The sequence below is a fragment of the Cavia porcellus genome, unplaced genomic scaffold, assembly GCF_034190915.1.
Source record: "Cavia porcellus strain 051 isolate PalLab524CR breed Dunkin Hartley unplaced genomic scaffold, mCavPor4.1 scaffold_24, whole genome shotgun sequence".
Classification (NCBI taxonomy): domain Eukaryota; kingdom Metazoa; phylum Chordata; class Mammalia; order Rodentia; family Caviidae; genus Cavia; species Cavia porcellus.
This window is the reverse complement of record NW_026947507.1, coordinates 53,988,712-54,006,134: the sequence shown is the minus strand read 5'-3', so window position 1 is coordinate 54,006,134 and position 17,423 is coordinate 53,988,712. Positions and strand designations below refer to the sequence as shown.

Sequence of the window (17,423 nt, the reverse complement as noted above, 5' to 3'; positions counted from 1 at the left end):
GCAGAACCTGCTTAAAACAGAAGGCTCACTTTCACTTGCTACCCGGAGACGCACTTAGGGAAGTAGTACTGTGTGAGTTGTGCACCTTTGAGCTTCTACAAGTAATGAAAATCACAGATCCTCACTGCTTTATGGAGTTTCATGCCACTTAGATAAAATTTAACAAAAAATATTGGGGGCGTGCACCTAGTTTTGTATTTTCCTCTTGTCTCTGGTTGTAAGGATATGATTGACTATTTTTATGATTCTTTTTATAGTTTGTATTTCTATAAAGTTATATTTATTGAAAAATAGTCATAGAGAAATAATGTAATATTTTAGAACCTAGCACAACTTAAGATAGATTTCTGGAGTTAAAAGTGTAATTTCTAGGTAATGATTGATACAGTTTATCACGATATATAATTTGCTTTGGTGCATAAAGATAGAAAAGAAAATAAGTAAAATAAAAATCTTGATAGAACTAATTCTGGATGGGTGAGTTTCAAGTATAACTTTTGCCTGTGTTTACACTGAGGATATTTAACACAGCCTGACTTGGGAAACAAGTTTTAAAGTTGGGGATTTACTTCTCAGAGAAAAGCTCATTTTGCTTTCTTTTTGGGTTGTAAACTGTACATTGTTTTCACCAGAAATTATGTTGCTATTTTGTTTCCAGATCCAACAGTATTACTTGTAATATTAATGTACAGTTTTTTATATTTCATCAAAATTAATGTGTTCAAAATTAATTCACATTTATTCCATAAATGTAAATAATAAGCCAATAGTAAAATCTTCAGCTTTTCTTTTAATAACTAGATATTTGAGCCAAACTTTTTTGCTAAAAATAAATGAATAATTCACATATATATATATATATATATATATATACATATGTATGGGTAAGCAATGAGCCGTGAGGGTTTTCATCCCATTTTTGGTGTCTGTAGCACCAACAATCAGAAAATAAAGGGCTTTCTTGATTCCCACTTTATAGTTATTTGCAGTGGCCATCAGACCTTAAGCATAATTATTAGCACACACTGATTGCAGAATGAAGGAGATTCGCTGTGCTGGTCCACGCATGTCTGTATCATGTATTCCCCTCTTGCAGCTCCCGTCCTTCACACTGGAGGTGCTTCTGAATCTTCTTCTCCTGAGAGGAGAGCTGTTAGGAGAGGCTGCCAGGGCTGAATTTCGCTGGAACCCTGGCGGGCTAGCTCTGCAGCCGCTGATCCATTCTGGCAAGGCCATTGGGGTCTGTTCAAGGAGAGAGGGGAGTGGGCCGGGTAGGTCAGCAGGGGCCCCTGCAGGCCAGTGGCTCTGGTAGCGTTCATTGTCCTGTCCTGCAGTGCCCCCTCTGCTTGCCAGGCCCTTCTAGGGCACGGTGTCCACCGAAGAGTGGCACAGCTCGCAACAGTGCTGAGCACCTCGCTTGTGGTTGTTTTGTTCTAGCCTGTACTGTTTAGAGCCGAGTCACTGCCTGTTAAACCACATTGCAGAATCTCCTCCTTGGTCATTTCCACATTTGCCAAACAGGACGGTTGGCGAGTGTGGTAGCCCTGTGTCAGGGAGGTGTGCTTCATGTCACACACTGGCAAACACTGACATTCCCAGTCCATGTTGTCCCCACAGATAAGAACAGTGTGGCACAAGAAGATATATAGCTTAACTGAACAGTTAACATCAGAGTCCATTCCATGCAGTGGAATTCACCTACCCGTGCCCTGGGATGCACACATGTGCGCACGTGTGCATGTGCACACACACACACATATTTTCAAGACACTGAGAATATAAAGATGAATCAGACACAGCCTGATTCAGTTCAGTGCACAAAACAGACGTCTCTTTGGACAGTTCACATGAAAAGCAGAAGGACCTGGTGACCTGGTGCTTAACACCTCATTAGAAGAGCTGGATCCGCTAGGGTAGGAGGAGAGAGCTGCAGAGCTCCTGGCTTTGGAGTCACACCCTGCAACTGTGATCAGAAACTGCTGTGTCCACTTTTGCTGCTGCTGTCACCCAGGCTGTGCCCCTGAGTGGCACCCAGAATGGGAAGGGAATGTCTGCCGCACACACAGTACCTTCTGAGAGCTTCCTGACTGCAGCAAGAAGTTGGCACTGCTCCTGTTGGTCCTTTCAGCTGGTTGCTCAGGTGCACATCCTGGGGGCAGGTTCCCCATTCAGACTCTTAGCTGCAAGATACACATATTTGACCTCTCATCCCTGGGGGGTGCAAGTAGATTCCAGGCTCAGCATCCACAGGCAACATGGAGTGTGCAGCTCTGCACATGGAGCCCACATGCAGTCTTGCAAGTAAAGAGTCACTGAGGGCCCCGCAGGAAGTGCAGTGATGGATTTGGCACCATGCTAGTGGCAGCAGAGACCGGGCTTCCATGCATGAGCAGTAGGAAGTGGGAGAAGGCATCCAAACAGCTGTGTGGGAATGGTGGTGCCTGAATTAAGCCTTAAGGGTTTAGAAGGAGCGTTCAGGAGAGAAGGCCATGCTGGGGTGGGGGAGACAAAAGCCCATGAGGCACAGAGGGGATATAGAGCAGCAAAGCTGGGTTGGAGGTACTGGCCGAATGTAAAAGGTAAAAAATTACAGCTCCAAGAGGCTTGGTGGGAAGGAAATGTGGGGTTTGGAGCATGATCAGGAACAAGAGTGATCTGGATGGGGAGCATGAAGGAATCAGGACTGTGTTTTCATGTTAGTTTGATGTCTGAGCTGTGGATGACATCAGAACGCTCAGCTTGGTCTAACTGGCTACAGAGGGAACCTTGCCCTGCTCTTTCCCATCGCCTCAGTGGTGACTCAGTGCCAGTCAAGTCACGGGGTATAGAAAGGTGAAGCCCAGGAAGCCCAGTGGTCGCGTTCCAGTGACCAGTGAGGTGGGGTTTTTGGAGGAGGAGCAGTGTAGCCCGTGGGTGTCAGGGATGAAGAGTCACCCAGATGCTGGGCTTCACAGCTCTGACAGCTGTGTGCACTTGGCTTTGTCTTAGAGCTCAGATGCTCCACGGGTGTAGCCCGGATGAGGAGACAGAAGGGCCAGGAGCAGCAGGGGGATGGGAAGGATCGGGATTGGAAGTGCATGTGTCCTCATTCCTGTAGTGGGTGTGTTTATTATGAATCACGGGCTTGTACAGTAAAAAATTACAAGGGAAAAGGAGTGTGTTTTAGAAGCATGTTAAGTAGTTCTGCTTTAAGCAATGCACCTGGTTAAAAGGCCTTGAAGTTCTTTCCTGCCATGAAGCTGTGCGCAGTTGAATACAACATGAAAAAACATTTACAGATACATTGCTGAGCTCTCAGAGCCAGATCTTCTGAAGGAGCACACAGAAGGGAAACTGAGCCCAGAAGGGAAACTGAGTGGCCAGGGGAGCCCTGCAGGGACCTAGACATTTGAGGCTGATGGCAGCTTGGGGTGTGGGATGCTCAGGAACAGGACCAGGACAGAGTGAGGACTGTGTCTCTCCAGGGGCCACAGACTTAGGGAAAGCGGCCACTGGCCTGGAGTCTGTGGCCACTCCTCTAACCAGCTGGAGAAATGAAGGTATCAGTATTACTAACGATGACGGTAACAGTCTCCCCTGGTTATTTCAAGCTGTCACACCATGTTAGCATTCTCTGATAAATACCCTACATATACCCTTGGCCATGCATCAGTCATACTGGTAATGATAAGACAAAAACACCATAACCAAAACCAAACTCAAATAAAAAAGGACCTGAACAACAACTTGTGTATAGGAGAAAATAAATTAATTATACTGAGCCATATAATGTTAGACACAGACAGAAGACTGTAGCTACACATAACATACACATCTGTACAATGATCCTCAGAAACATGTTCTAGGAGAACAGAAGACTACATCCACTATGGTGATATTTTTATGAACACTACCTTGAAATTGATAGTATATGTTAAAGATAAACATATACACAGTAAAACAGAAAATATAAGTGAAGAATATAAAATATAATAAATACATAAATAAAATATTACATGTTTGTTTACAATATAAAATAGAAGCAAAGGAAGGATAATATTAGCTTCTAAAATATGAAAGCAGTTGAAATAATATGTAAACCATCATCAGCTTCAAAGTCAGAAAAAAGCAGGTTCAATTTCTTATGTAAGGGGAGGTCACTTCCGTGTTTGCTTTTGGCATTCTCTTTATTGCTTATGTATACACAAGTTTTTCTTTAAGTCTAAAATTTTATAACTTAAAAATTCTATATTTGGGCTGAGGATTTAGCTCAGTGTCATAAGTGCCTGGCTGGCAAGTGCAAGGCTTGATCCCCAGTCCCAAAAAACCCACAAAAAACAAAAAAAACGAAAAAAAATTCTATATTTGAGTTTGTATATGGCTCATTTTTCATTTTGTAATAATCTTCTGAATGAAAAGTAAATGTTTGTAAAAATGAGACTGATAGAAAAGAAGAGACATTTTACCTTTAGCTATTCTAATTTACTCATTTTTTTAGAGATAAAAATTCTTTTGAAAAAAGTGTTCATTAGCCCCTAAAAATATAACAAATAAAAATAGTATTTTAATAGGTATATTGCTTAGGGTTCTCTACAAGAACAGGATCAACAGGAAAAAAGTTGCATAAATAAATTGCAGGGGAGTGATTAGACTCACAGCAGCAGCACCAGGGGCTGTCTGAAAGCTGGAGAAGGGGACCTAGCAGCTGCTCAGTTGAAGGCTGGAAGCCACAGAACAAGAGGGACAAAGGATACAGCTGCAGACTCAGACTGCGCTCAAGCTGAGTGGGGCTTTTCCAAGTACAAACCAGCTTCCTCCTTCACAGGCGAGCTGCCCGGGCCGCAAGCCTACTGGATGGTGCCCCCACAGTCAGGATGGTTCCTCCTCTTTCTGTTGGCTGGCCTACCTGTCAATCGTTTCTGGAACCACAGCATAGATACATCCTGAAGTGTGCTTCATTATCTGCTAGGCTGGTCCTGAGCTGTCAAGTTGCAGTCATGAGTCTTAGGAGAGTCATGGCATGCATGTGATAACCAGAGAATTTTGATCCAAGAGAAAATGTAAATTAAAAAGAAACATACCTCTAGGGCCTTGGTGTTCACCTTTATCTTTCATTTGTTTCTGTTGGTTCCCTAATAGAATCCTGATCCATTTGGCTTGAGAATTCCCTTCATATTTCAGGAAGGGCTGAGGGTACCCCTTACTGGGTTTTGGGATTAAAGCACCTATAAGGCAGAGGCAGCTCTTGCTGAACAGGGGCAAGGCGTTAGCTGGCCTCCACTCTCTGCCAGTGGGTTGGCCCTGGAGGGTTTGACTTTCATTAAACCAAGCAAATGTACCCTCACACTTCCTGTACAGCACCTGTGGGTTTCCATTTTGCTTAAGCCTGAATTCTTTCTTTATCGTTGAAATAAGGGAGGATGTTTATAATTAAGTTTATGAGTTATAGAGAAAATGCATAAAGTGAATTTTGATATCTGGTGACATTTATGTTAAACATGACTACTTTACATTTAATGAAGCGTTTTAATTTAAATTTTATCATAAAATAATTTTAATAAAACTTTTGTGCAACATATAGTCTTTATTTGACAGATACCTAATTTTTTTATTTATGTGCTGGGACTGTAGCAACTTAGCATTTTGCAAACCTAAAATATGGCACTCATGCAAATGCAGAGGTTCTGTTCTGGTGGAGAATTCGGTTTTTGTTAAACGTTGCTATGCTGTGAGACTTTCTCTTCTTTCCCTTAACAATGTAGATGATAATCTCATTCTAGTCTCAGGATCCCAGCTTTGAATACTGTGTGGCCTTTCCTGCAACTCCTCAGTGTATCACAACTCCTCTTAACTCTGTCCCCTCATGTCGCCCTAGGATAGCTTCCCAGCACGATTCGGAGGAATTCATTTTGTCAACCAGCCATGGTACATCCATGCCCTGTACACTGTGATCCGGCCCTTCCTGAAGGAGAAGACTCGAAAAAGGGTATGTTTGTTTCCTTGTTTCTAAATCTCTTCTACTTTTGTATTCAGTGACTTATGATATACATACTGTGTAATCCTGGCCATGGTAAAATGTGGGTTTGTGTGGTTATATCAGTATTTACCATAAAAGACTCTGAAAAATTATTAGAGACCTTTTGGTTAGTTCTTGACAGTTTATCTCTGCATGGAATATTTAAAAACAAGCTCTCCTGCTTTATCACAAAAAGGGAGAACATTTAAGCACATTTATTGTATAAGAAAGCCATGGTGTAAAGAATTATGACATATTAATACTTTATTATTGGTGCAGCTAATTTCAAGTAGAGTCTAGGAGAAGTTTTATTATTATTTGCTCATAAGTGAACGTTACTTTGTAACATGTATTGCAGTGACTAGAGATTTTTGCAGTGTCTGGTTAATTGTGTGACAATAGTCATGACCAATTACACTTTTTGAAAAAAATTGCTAGATGTAGGAATTCTAATAGTTTTTTAAGCTACATTACCTGGGTGTCTTTAAGATTCACTTTCACCTGACAGTGACAATACTGAAGTCATCATTCTGATTCTAAGATGATTTATTTAAAGCCCTTCTCATAGTACATGACACATAGCAAATATCAAACATTTATCATTATCATTAAATGTAGATTTAAAAACTGCATTTTAATACATAATACTTCATTTAATTTTTGCAACAGCTCTGACAAGTATGTTATTTTAAAGTTGATCAACCACAGATTATTTTTCCAAAGCATGCATACACTGTGTAATTTTCCAATCAGGGTAAGCATATCTCTCCTACAACACTTACCATTTCTTTAAGGGAATACATTGAAAATCCTTTTTCTCTTACCTTTCCTGAAATGTACGTGGTCAGCCTACTGTGACTTCTTTTGTTTATAACACTTAATATCCATGCACTGACCTCTCCCCAGCACTGACTGTCTCCTTAGGTCTTGGTAACTGCTGTTTGCCTCTCAGTTCTGAAAAGCACATTTAGTAAACATTACCTCCAGTTTCCAACCTGAGGAAAATAAGGTTTAGGACGGATGCATAACTTGCTTTCTCATCTGCACCGCTGAGCTAATACATAAACTCCAATCATCCAGCCCCGTATTTAGAGCTGTTTTTAAACCTCCTGTCCTGTGTTTGATGCCAAATATGCTTCTCCTAATCTGAAGACAGTGCCCCTATTTCTCCATGACCGAGATTATGCTTCCATGTTCAGAGGTCTCGGAGTGCAGTAAGTTTTGTACCAAATGTTAGCGAGCAGGTGTACAGTGTGTGAATTTTGTTAGTGTCTCAGTAGTGTTTGAGAAACTCTGTAAACGATTATAATTCATATGAAGGATTGTTGCTAGGACCTAGAATTGAAATCTTACATTTAAAATTCAGATAGTGTAAGCACTTTGTTCAGCTTTGTTGCCTGAAGGCAGGTCGGGTTATCCTGGATACCTGCTGGGGCTTTTGGTCTGAATTGTGCTAGTGAATGCACATGTCCTGTGCCCTCTGTCACCCGCTGCTCTCAGCACTTTACATACATTAACGCCTTGATTCCTCATGACAATGCGGTAGGGTAAGCACTGTTACATTTTCATTCCACAGATGGGAAAATTAGGCATAGAAAGGTAAGCAGTTCTTTCTGAATCACAGCAGGCAGCGAGCTGGCTGTGGGCAAGCCATGTGGGGAAGAGTACCAGGCAGCAGCTGACACACCTTCTATCTTTGACAAATGGCAAAGGGGCCAAGGAAGCTAGAGTGGAGCTGCTGGCGTTGGGGGACGGCGGTAGGGGACTGGAGAGAATAGATGCCAGTGCTAGATCACAGACAGCTTCCTGGCCCTGCAAGGATGGAGCTTCCCGCCAGGCTGCGATGAGAAGCGGAGGAGGGCTTTGATTGCAGCGCTGCCGCGTTCTGAGCAGATTTTGCACATGATCCTATGCTACTGCAACAGACCGAACAGGACCACATTTAGAAAATGAGGGTGACTTCAGCTTGGGGTTCTGTGGCTGAATTGGGCAGTTTTAACAATACCTGGAACAATGCCTTGGACTATTCCAGATGGCAGGAAGGGATCTGAACTTTACTACTTCAGTGAGAATTGTGACTCATGTATTAATAGGAAATATAATTATGGGTTAAAATGCCCTTAATTTAGACTTTTAAAATCGATGCCCCGCGCAGAGCTGTGATACATCTTACTTCACAACGTTACCCAGCGCATTGAGATGGCGCTGCAGTCGCTGTAAGTCTGGGTTCTGAAGGAGCAGTGAGAGGAACCCAGGAGCAGCTGTGTGCCTTCCTCACACGCAAGCTCAAGTGTGGAGGAACACTGCATTCTTTACTCCTGAAGTCGTGTCTGCCAACCTGCCACCCGGGGAATACCGGCGTGTTGTTACAAGGTCCCTTCTCAAAGTCTCCTGGAGTATCTGGAGCCTTTCATGCCAGATTCCCACCTTTCAGGGCCATGTCTGATGTCCTGACTGTTCAAACCACTGTCTTCCCGGGCTCCTAGGCTGAGCGTGGGAAGTAGACATCTTGGCTTCTACCCGCGGCCCCACTGCAGCTTCTGGGTGCTGCGTGGTGGTGGCTTTGCCACTTCCTGAGAGCTGACAAGAGGCAGGTTTCTCCACTCCCGGGCACGGCTTCCCTCTGCTCTTCATGGGGTGGATTCTTCTCTCCTCTCTGCTGACTCTCCAGAGTGGTTCACTTTCTTCTCTTAGGCTTCACGTTGCTTAGCAGAGTCTCTGTATGAAAACAGAGAAAAATGGCAGGCATGACTCGGGCTCATCTTTAGAACTGTGAGACAGAGGGGAAATCTGAAGATTTTCTGCATGCAGTGAAGTAAGAGACAAAAAAGCATGAGGGGAAAAAACCTACTAACACTTCAATAAATGATGTTATAAAGAACCAATCAAACCAAAGAGAAATCAAAGGGTGAAATTTAACAGCAGGGCAATTGCAAAGCCTCCTCACTGCCCAAACCAGAGGAGGAATTCAGATTTACAAGTTAAATGTGTGTATTTATTTTTACCACTATAGTCAAGAAAAAAACTTGTATAAATATTTTAATAGTAAATTTATTGAGACATCTTGAGATTAATGTGAGTTATTTTGGTCTCTGCAATCACACAAAGTACCTAAAGTGGGGGGAGGGCATTTAGCGTCCAGACATTTGCTAGTATGGTGAGCTAGCTGCCTCAGTGTGTATGCATTTTTGGCGCACTCTGTACATCCATGAATATTTGATTTAGAGAAACAGTGCTACTATATTTTTACAATGCTTTGGAGCAGCTCGTGAGTAATGTAACTAAGTCTGCGCTATATTGAAAGATGGAAAATGCCCAGATGGCAGGGTCACTGTGGAAGGCTCCCCAGAAAGGCAATTTCAAATAAAATGTGTGGAGCGTGGGGCCATGAGCTCTGGCGACGTCCAGAGGCAGCTGTCTCCAGGAGGAGGAGGACCCGCTGCAGAAGCCTGGCTCACGCTGCGTGCAGCATGGCTGACTGGCGAAGACCATGGCGGGAGATGCGGTAGAGTGTTCCAAGAGGGTCATTCAGGGTTAGGAGAAGACAAAGCAGGCAGTGAGGACCTGTGAGCAGACGGAGGTGACCTGATGTGTATGTGACAGTGGTATCTGGCTGCCGCGCTGGGGCTGGAGAGTAGGAGGACCACGGCCAGGGACTGGAGAGCAGTAACACAGCCCGGGGCCACTGCCATCCAGGGTGGAGCTCCTGCTGCGGTGTGGGTCAGAGTGGCTTTAGGATGCATTTTCAGTATCTTACCAAAAGGACTGGCTGAGAAGTTGCTGATGTGAAGAGTAACAGGTGCATGGGCCGCCTTGGTCTGCGAAAGCGAAGGACAGTGGTACCGTCTACGGCAGCTGGAGAGACAGAGGAGGGGATGGGCGGAGATTGCAGTTTCTGTCTGGGTCTGTTAGATTGGAGGTGCTGATGACACGCAGCATGTGGACACTCAGGTGTGGAGTCCAAGGGAGACCTGAGTTCAGCACATCTGTTTTCAGTGCTTGGACACTTCTTACAGTGACACTGACGGAATAAAATGAACTGGATGGGATCACCAAGGAAGGGACACAGCTAAAAAAGGGAAGACAACAGAAGTGGAACTCTCTAACTTCGAGGAGCTAGTATGGTCAGCCAGGGGACAGAAGGAGGAATGCTAGAAGAAAATATGTCTGTGAAGAAAGTCTCCCCTATCCGCTGCTACTGAGAGCTCTAGGTAAATGAGGTGAGGGCCCTTCCTCCGAGTTAGTGACAGGAAGAATCGTATATGTGATAAGAATCTAGGCGTGCATGTGTGTGAGATGAGAAAAACCTAGGAGTGTGTGTGTGTGAGAGAGAGAGAGACAGAGAGAGAGAGAGAGAGAGAGAGAGAGAGAGAGAGAGAGAGAAAGAGAGAGAGGCAGAGAGAGACAGAGAGAGAGACAGAGAGAGAGAGAGAAAGAGAGAGAGACAGAGAGAGAGAGAAAGAGAGAGAGAGACAGAGAGAGAGAGAGAGAGAGAGAGAGAGAGAGAGAGAGAGAGAGAAGAATCCTGGTGTGTGCACATGTGCATCTTCCTAGGAGACCCTGCCCTGCATTCTCCTGGCAGGCAGAGTGGAGGTGGGAGGCCTACAGTCCCCCCCTGGGCTCCAGGAGGCAGCCTCTTCTTCCTCAGTGGGCAAGGCAAACCTCACTGTTTGCTCTGACCTTTGGACGGGAACATGCAAGTAGCTGCTTCTGGGTTCCATAAGTTGTTACTTGTTTGTTCACTGGTGACACCATCTTGCGAATTTCATCTGATGCTAGCTGATCTTTCTTTGCCTTTCTACATATTTAATTCCATGGATTCTGATGGAAAACAAGTCCAATGATCAACTTGAAGCTGTTAAGTTATTGTAATTTACGATTTTTCCATAAATATTTCACCAGTTTGTATGAGATGACATTGTGATATGTCAGAGAAGGCTGATTCGAAGTTTGAATTTGAAATGAGAAAAAAGAGGTCGCAATCAATGGAGACACGAATCCTGAGTGTGTGGCCTGAGTAAATAGTCTAATACGAAGGATCTGTGCAGACGGTCTTGGGGATAATCAGCGTGCACTTACAGTGTTACATGTTCAGTGCTCAGTCTATTTTGCAGTCAGACGGTAAGTACGGCAGTGTCTGGGGAAGGACCCTTTACAGAGTGCTCACCCAGCCTTTCACTGTGGGGATGCTTATCTCCTTCATTTACTTACATCACTCGCTCTGCACTACAAAGTGCTAAGTTAGCGTTACAGTACTCCTGCTTTTACTGATGATGAAGAGAAAGCCATCCTGGTGAGCACTTTTGGCTCAGTGACTCGGACTGGCTCTGAGCTGACCAGTCCCTGTGACAAGGGTCTGCTTTAGTGGCATTCATCACACATGTCAAAAGCTCCGCACCAGTTCTGGAATTTGTGCAGAGCCATGCGAGGTCACTTTCTGCTCAAGCCTGGGACTGGGAAGCAGAAAACCAAATCTGTGGTTCCACCTCTTAACTGCAGTAACGTCTGAACTTGCTGAAACTACTGAACATTTCTGATCGTCAGGGCTTTTATATGAAATGTCAGGGTGAGCCCGCCTGTCCTGTCTGCTCTATGGAGTAGATGGGAGGCGTAAGTGGTTTAAGGATGTAGAAACCTCCTTTTTCTCTTACCGTTTCCCGGCTTCTCCTCCACAGCATGCGGGCACTATTTAGTTTCCTCTGTGTTTCTCTCCCACTCTCCCCTTGCCTCGCTAGATATTCTTACACGGTAACAACCTGAACAGTTTGCACCAACTGATTCACCCCGAGATCCTGCCCTCGGAGTTTGGAGGAATGCTGCCCCCCTATGACATGGGGACGTGGGCAAGGACACTGCTGGACCACGAGTATGACGACGACAGTGAATACAACGTGGGCTCCTATGGCACTCCCGTGAAGGAGGTGGAGAAGGAGCTGTCCCCCAAGTCCATGAAGAGGTATGGCCCAACTCCACGTTGTACCTTTTTCCTGTGTGTGTATGTTTCTTTTCCTGCTGGGATGTTGAAGCCATTCATGCATCCATGAGTCGGTGTCTAAAGAGTTTTCAATAATAGATAAAGTTATTTTGTCAGAGTGGGAACATCAAGCATTTACTGTCTTCCAGTAGTGTCCAGCATTCTTCCCTGTAGTCACCACACTGAGCAATAGATCCCCCGGACTTCCCCTCTCTGCTTGGAACCTTGCACCCCAGCGTCCACGGCCACTGGGGACCACTGTTCTCTTTACCATGTCAGAGGTCATCTTTAGATCCATCTACAGGTGAAGTCGTGAAGTATTTTGTCTGTTACATTGAGCCATAAGTCATTATTATCTGTCGACATTTTATAAAGATAAAGTCACTCAGAGTAACCTCAACTTCATTTGGTTCCAAACTCATGGTCAGCTTCTCAGGGGCTTCAGAGGCCACCAAATTCAGTGGCTTTCTGACTGTCACTCTGAAGCACTGAGACTTCCGAGGGAGAGCAAGCCCAAGAGTTGGGTGGGTGTCCTCATTCCTTGTGACTGATGCTAACAGCTTCCTTCCATCTAAGAAGTTTATCAGAATTCTGAGGAGGGTTTCCTGGGAAGAAAGAAGTACAGAGGTGCACACACACACACACACACATACACACACACACACCCCACAGACACACACGTGCACGCGCACAGAGACACCCACACCCCCCAAAGCACACTTTCCGTCAGGGCTTCTGTTACGTGCCACATCTTTGTCAGAAGGTGTAACCATTGCAGGTGCGGAGTGTCCTATTTTCTTGCCACTTTAATCTCTGTAAAGTTCGTTGTTGAGTCAGAGGCCGACTGCCTGCTTCTCGCTGACACTTCTGTGCCTGTTTGCTTTCCTTCAGCAGAGGAGTCGCAGACTCACAGAAACACGTCGCTGCTCCAGGTCCAGCAGCAGAGAAGATGTCTAGTTCCCAGGGTTCCTGGGCCACAGGGTCTCAGAATTCAGTTGAATAACGGGTGCAAATATTACTCTTTTGGCTCATTTTTAGAAACATAGGAGCTACAGATCTGGCAAGTGGCCCCCACCTAGCTCAAGGACAACAAGACCTTTTACTTATGCCAAACCCTGCCAGCTCCATCCTGATGAAAGCCTAAGGTCCTTTGGTCAAAGCTGTGGTCCGTGAGGTGACATAATCCAATCCTCAAAGCTGGGGTCTGTGATAGTGCTGTTGCTGCCATTGTTTGTGTGTGTGTGTGTGTGTGTGTGTGTATGTGGTGTGTGCGTGAAACAACTCTCTCTCTATACACTATGATTTCCCCACCAGGCAACAAGTTTACCTTTAAACCACTTTTAAGCTTTTCATCTCTTTCTTGAAGCAGAACTGCCTAAGTAGAGATCTCCTGTGTCCTCCCAACCTAAAGGGGGTTTTGCTGGGCTCTCAGAGGATTCTGCTGAAAGCTAACAGCTATGTGCAAGTTCTCTACATTTGTGCGTAAGTGTCTGTGTACACACATGTAATGCATTTTTTCTGGAAAAGACGTGTCATCGAATTCTCAGAGTTTGAAAATAAAGAATCCTTGAAGGCAAATGTCTGTGGATAACTTTCCTCTAATCAAAGTGATTTTAATAATAGTAATTATTACAGTCTATGATTTTTAAAAATTTTTTAATTTTAAAGATAATAAAATCCAACAAACCACAACAGAATAAAGCCAGTCAAAACAAAGCAGCAAAACTGGTGCAGAACTTCAAAGCAGGGTCCTAGGAAACCACAATGGCTACCATAGTGTGCTTGTTATCTTCACAATAGTTGTCCGTTTTATCGGGTATAGCAAAATTAAACCAAAACAACACAGAATAAAATCAATCAAAACAGAATATTGAATAAAGCAAAACAATCGGAACAAAACAAAACAGTGAAAGCAATATTGGATTTCAAAGGCAAGACAGAAGGAAAGCCCCCATATTTGCTATACTGCATCCGGTCATACTCCTAAGAGGTGCTTAGACCGCTGGCCCCAGGCCTGTGAAATCAACCAAACAATACAAGCATTTAGTTGCTATCAACTCAGGCTGTTCTCGGAACCCGCTGGTTGCTTGGGGGGGCGGGGGCAGGTGGGAGGGTGTTTGATTCTCAGCCCTCATGTTTGTCTTGTCGGCTCAGGGGAGGTACTGTCTGACTTTTCTCTTCCTTGGTCCCACATGGCTTGCACTAGGCTGGCTAGTTGGCTTCTTGGCAGGCTCCTCCCAGTCCCAGCATGGTCAATTCTCAGGTGGCCTGTCATTTACTATGTCCTCATCGTAAGACCCCAAGTAGGTGGTGTTCAGTAATTCACTTAGTGCTCACTGCAGCCCTGTGAGATGCTTCACATTCTCAGAACTAGAGTCTGTGTCTAGCAGAGTGGCTGCAGCTGCCAGCCATGGAGCCTTCCTCGTCACTGATACTGAGCTGTTCTCCCTAGTGTGGCGCAGGCTCCTTTCCTCTGGAGTGAGCTGCAGAAGGACTGGAGGCCAGTGCCCTGCGATGCCGCCTCACTGTCTCCCTGCCAGCCAGCACAGACTTTTTCCTGCAGCCGTTTCCCCTCTGATTGGTCCCCTCACATAATCTCCACACAGGAACACAATGGAATCAGATCATTTCCTGACTCTGATTTAAGTTTTCACATGCCTGAGTATTGTATGGTAAATACCGTCAACTCTGTCATGCAGCCCGCTAGGTGCCGCAGGATCAGGCCCTGCCCGTGGTACTCCCTGGGTGTGGCTCACCTTGTTCCTCTCACCGCTCTGTGTGGATGCAGTGGCTGCTGCTGTGCCCCTCAGCCTCTCCAGCACGTCACTACCTTGTCGCTGCTGCCTGCAATGCTCCTTTCCTGAACTCTCAGAGGGCCAGTCTTGGGCAAAGATCACCTCTCAAGAGTCTCTTGGTCTTTCTTGACCAGCTGGGCTCAGTCCTGTCTGGGGCTCCTGGTTCTGTTTCCTTCCTTCTGGATGCCCTGCTTTACTTTTCTCCCAGTGCAAAGGAGTCTGTGAAATGGTTTCTTCTCTTAAATTGGACCTCACCCCTCCCCAGGGTCACCTTCCTGGAGGCCATGGTGGTGCTCTGTCCTGCTTCCCAGGACTACTTCCCAGGACTGGTTCATCAGAAAGAGTCGGCAGTGGCCTCCAGGACAGCAGTGGCAGTGCCAGCAACTGCAACCTAGTAGTATCGCAAGGGTCAGACTGTACCTACTCGAGTGTGAACAGCAAACTCAGAGGGAGCCACTGATGGGACCACATCTCTTCTTCGTTCAGCAGGAACCTGCTGAGCACCCTCCTCACTCTCGCCTCTGAGTTTTTCCCGGCGACCTTATTTTAACGGATCAGCATCATCTCGGTGGATTTGGCTCAGTCTTCACACCTTCTGGAATAATTTAGGATCTTTATTCTGTTTTCCAAATAACTAGGTCATTTTGTCCCCCTGTAGACATGGTGAACAGCGAGTGGCCTCTGCCCCAATCCTGTTTCATGTTTCTGTTGTGTGCTGGCTTGAATTTTCAACATCCTTTCTTGCTTTGATGTAGGCTTTGTATCATACGAAGCTTTTATAATTCTGTTGACAAAATACTAGAGAATTTCAGTAAACATGGTCAGTAGGAGTTGTTTCAATGGGGTCCCTCCTTTTCTGTGTCCAGCAATCAGTTTCCCACCAAGGGCTGGTGCAGGTTGTCCCTGCCTTCTGCTCTGACTCCCCTTGGCCGCTGCCTTTTTCAGTTTCTTATGAATCCTAGAAAATCATTTCTTCTCCAAAGCTGGATGGTAGCTCTTCTGGTAGGCATATTCATCCGAATAGAAGACAGCTTTCCCCTCCTGTGTAAGTTGGTGGAAGGAGAGGAGAGTTACACGCAGAGACAGAGCTCAGTAGACTGCGAGTGCTGTGAGCTGGGGTGCCTTCCACCTACCCCTTCAGTTCTTAGGAAAGTCCCGGGCGTGTGCTGGTTGCGGTGTGCTGCAGGGCCTGTGAGCTGCAAGGACACGAACCAATTCTACTGTGCCATATTCCACACTCCTGCTACTCTGTGATAAGCCCTGCTGTAGTTCTTCCGTATTTATTGACTCATTTGCTTCTTGAAGCAACTCGTAAGTAAGTACTATCTTCATTTTGTCAATGAGGAGTAGAAGGTACAGGGCGTAAGTGACTCCTACTGCGTGCATAATACAAAGTAGCGATGTAATTTCACGGGTAATCGTGTTCTGTGAGCACTTTCTCATGTTTTGTGGGTCGTTTTCTTAACCACTGCCATTCACCATCTGCCAGAATTTGTGCTGGGGTGCAGGCACGTGCCACTGCCTCTGATCCGGAAGTTACAGGATCAGTAATTGTTATGATAACAACCAGAATTGAAATAGAGCTCTCCAGACTCTTGCTCTGTAAAGACTTTGGTAATGTTGGAGGTGCATAGTAAGTATCTGAGTACTGGACAGCTAAACTTAGCCTAATGCTTTTCAAAAGAGACATCGGAGTGTTTTATGGTAGACAGCTGGTGTGATGGGGACACCCTGGGGTGTTAACTCTGTTGCAGCTCACCGATAGGTACGAGCTCACACAGCACCCTGTTCTGTCAAGAAAGGGAGGAAGAAATCTGGAATAAAGAACCATATACTCAGAGCAATTAAATGCCAAAACCATCCTATTTGCAAAAGGTTTCCATGTGGCTTTTTTCCCTCTCTGAAGGTGTATTCTACGTGGGAGCAGCATTCGTCAGACAGTTCTGCTCTCTGTAGTGCTGAGAAACACAGACTGGATGTTTAAGCCCCACTTTAGTAATAGTTCAAGACAACTGAAAGTGTCTTGAACTATTTTGTTAAAATTGCCATATACTTTCTAGTACATTTTAAAAGGTCAGGATACATGCGTACTTTTAAAGAATATGTGTGTGTGTGTGCGTGCGTGTGTGCGTGCGTGTGTAGGTGTGTGTGCCTGATTCAGCAGAATGCAAATACACATTCTGCACCTGGTGCTGGGGGACGAGCTTTGGCGTCCACTCACTGAATGTGATCTTGATAGGCTTCAGCATTTACATGATAGGTGTGATGTCTGAGAAGAACTCGTCAGATTCCCTGAAGAATTTCTTTCCCCGTTACCACATTACTGGGTGTATCGAATGCCTCACACTGCACTGGGGCTCCCTCAGGGTGCCAAGGAATCATCGGGCAGATGATTCCCAGTGGAGGCACTGACATCCCACTCTGTGTCACCCCCAGGGCTCTGTGCCGCTCCTCACTGCTCTCCTCTCTCACTAGCTGCCTCTCTGAACACGTGTGGACAGGGAACTACAGTCAGTCCCTTTCTGAGACAGCGGCGAGTGCCTAATTAATATTCATATACAGTGCTGAAAATTACCTAGAAAACAAAGCCTCTGCTTTTGTTGTTGTTTTCACCTTTATTTTACTGTATTTGCTATTTGGAAACAAATGAAGGAGTCCT

At 45.2% G+C, this 17,423-nt stretch overlaps 1 protein-coding gene across 2 annotated transcripts in view; it reads left to right on the top strand.

The window, feature by feature from the left end:
* Nucleotides 1-17,423, top strand: part of Clvs2 (clavesin 2) — a 67,375-nt gene that overhangs the window by 44,556 nt on the left and 5,396 nt on the right. For both annotated transcript variants that reach the window (XM_063235078.1, XM_003479734.5), the window contains 2 exons: nucleotides 5,855-5,965; nucleotides 11,731-11,951. In XM_063235078.1, the coding sequence (XP_063091148.1) occupies nucleotides 5,855-5,965; nucleotides 11,731-11,951 (332 nt within the window). The remainder of the gene's footprint in view (nucleotides 1-5,854; nucleotides 5,966-11,730; nucleotides 11,952-17,423) is intronic.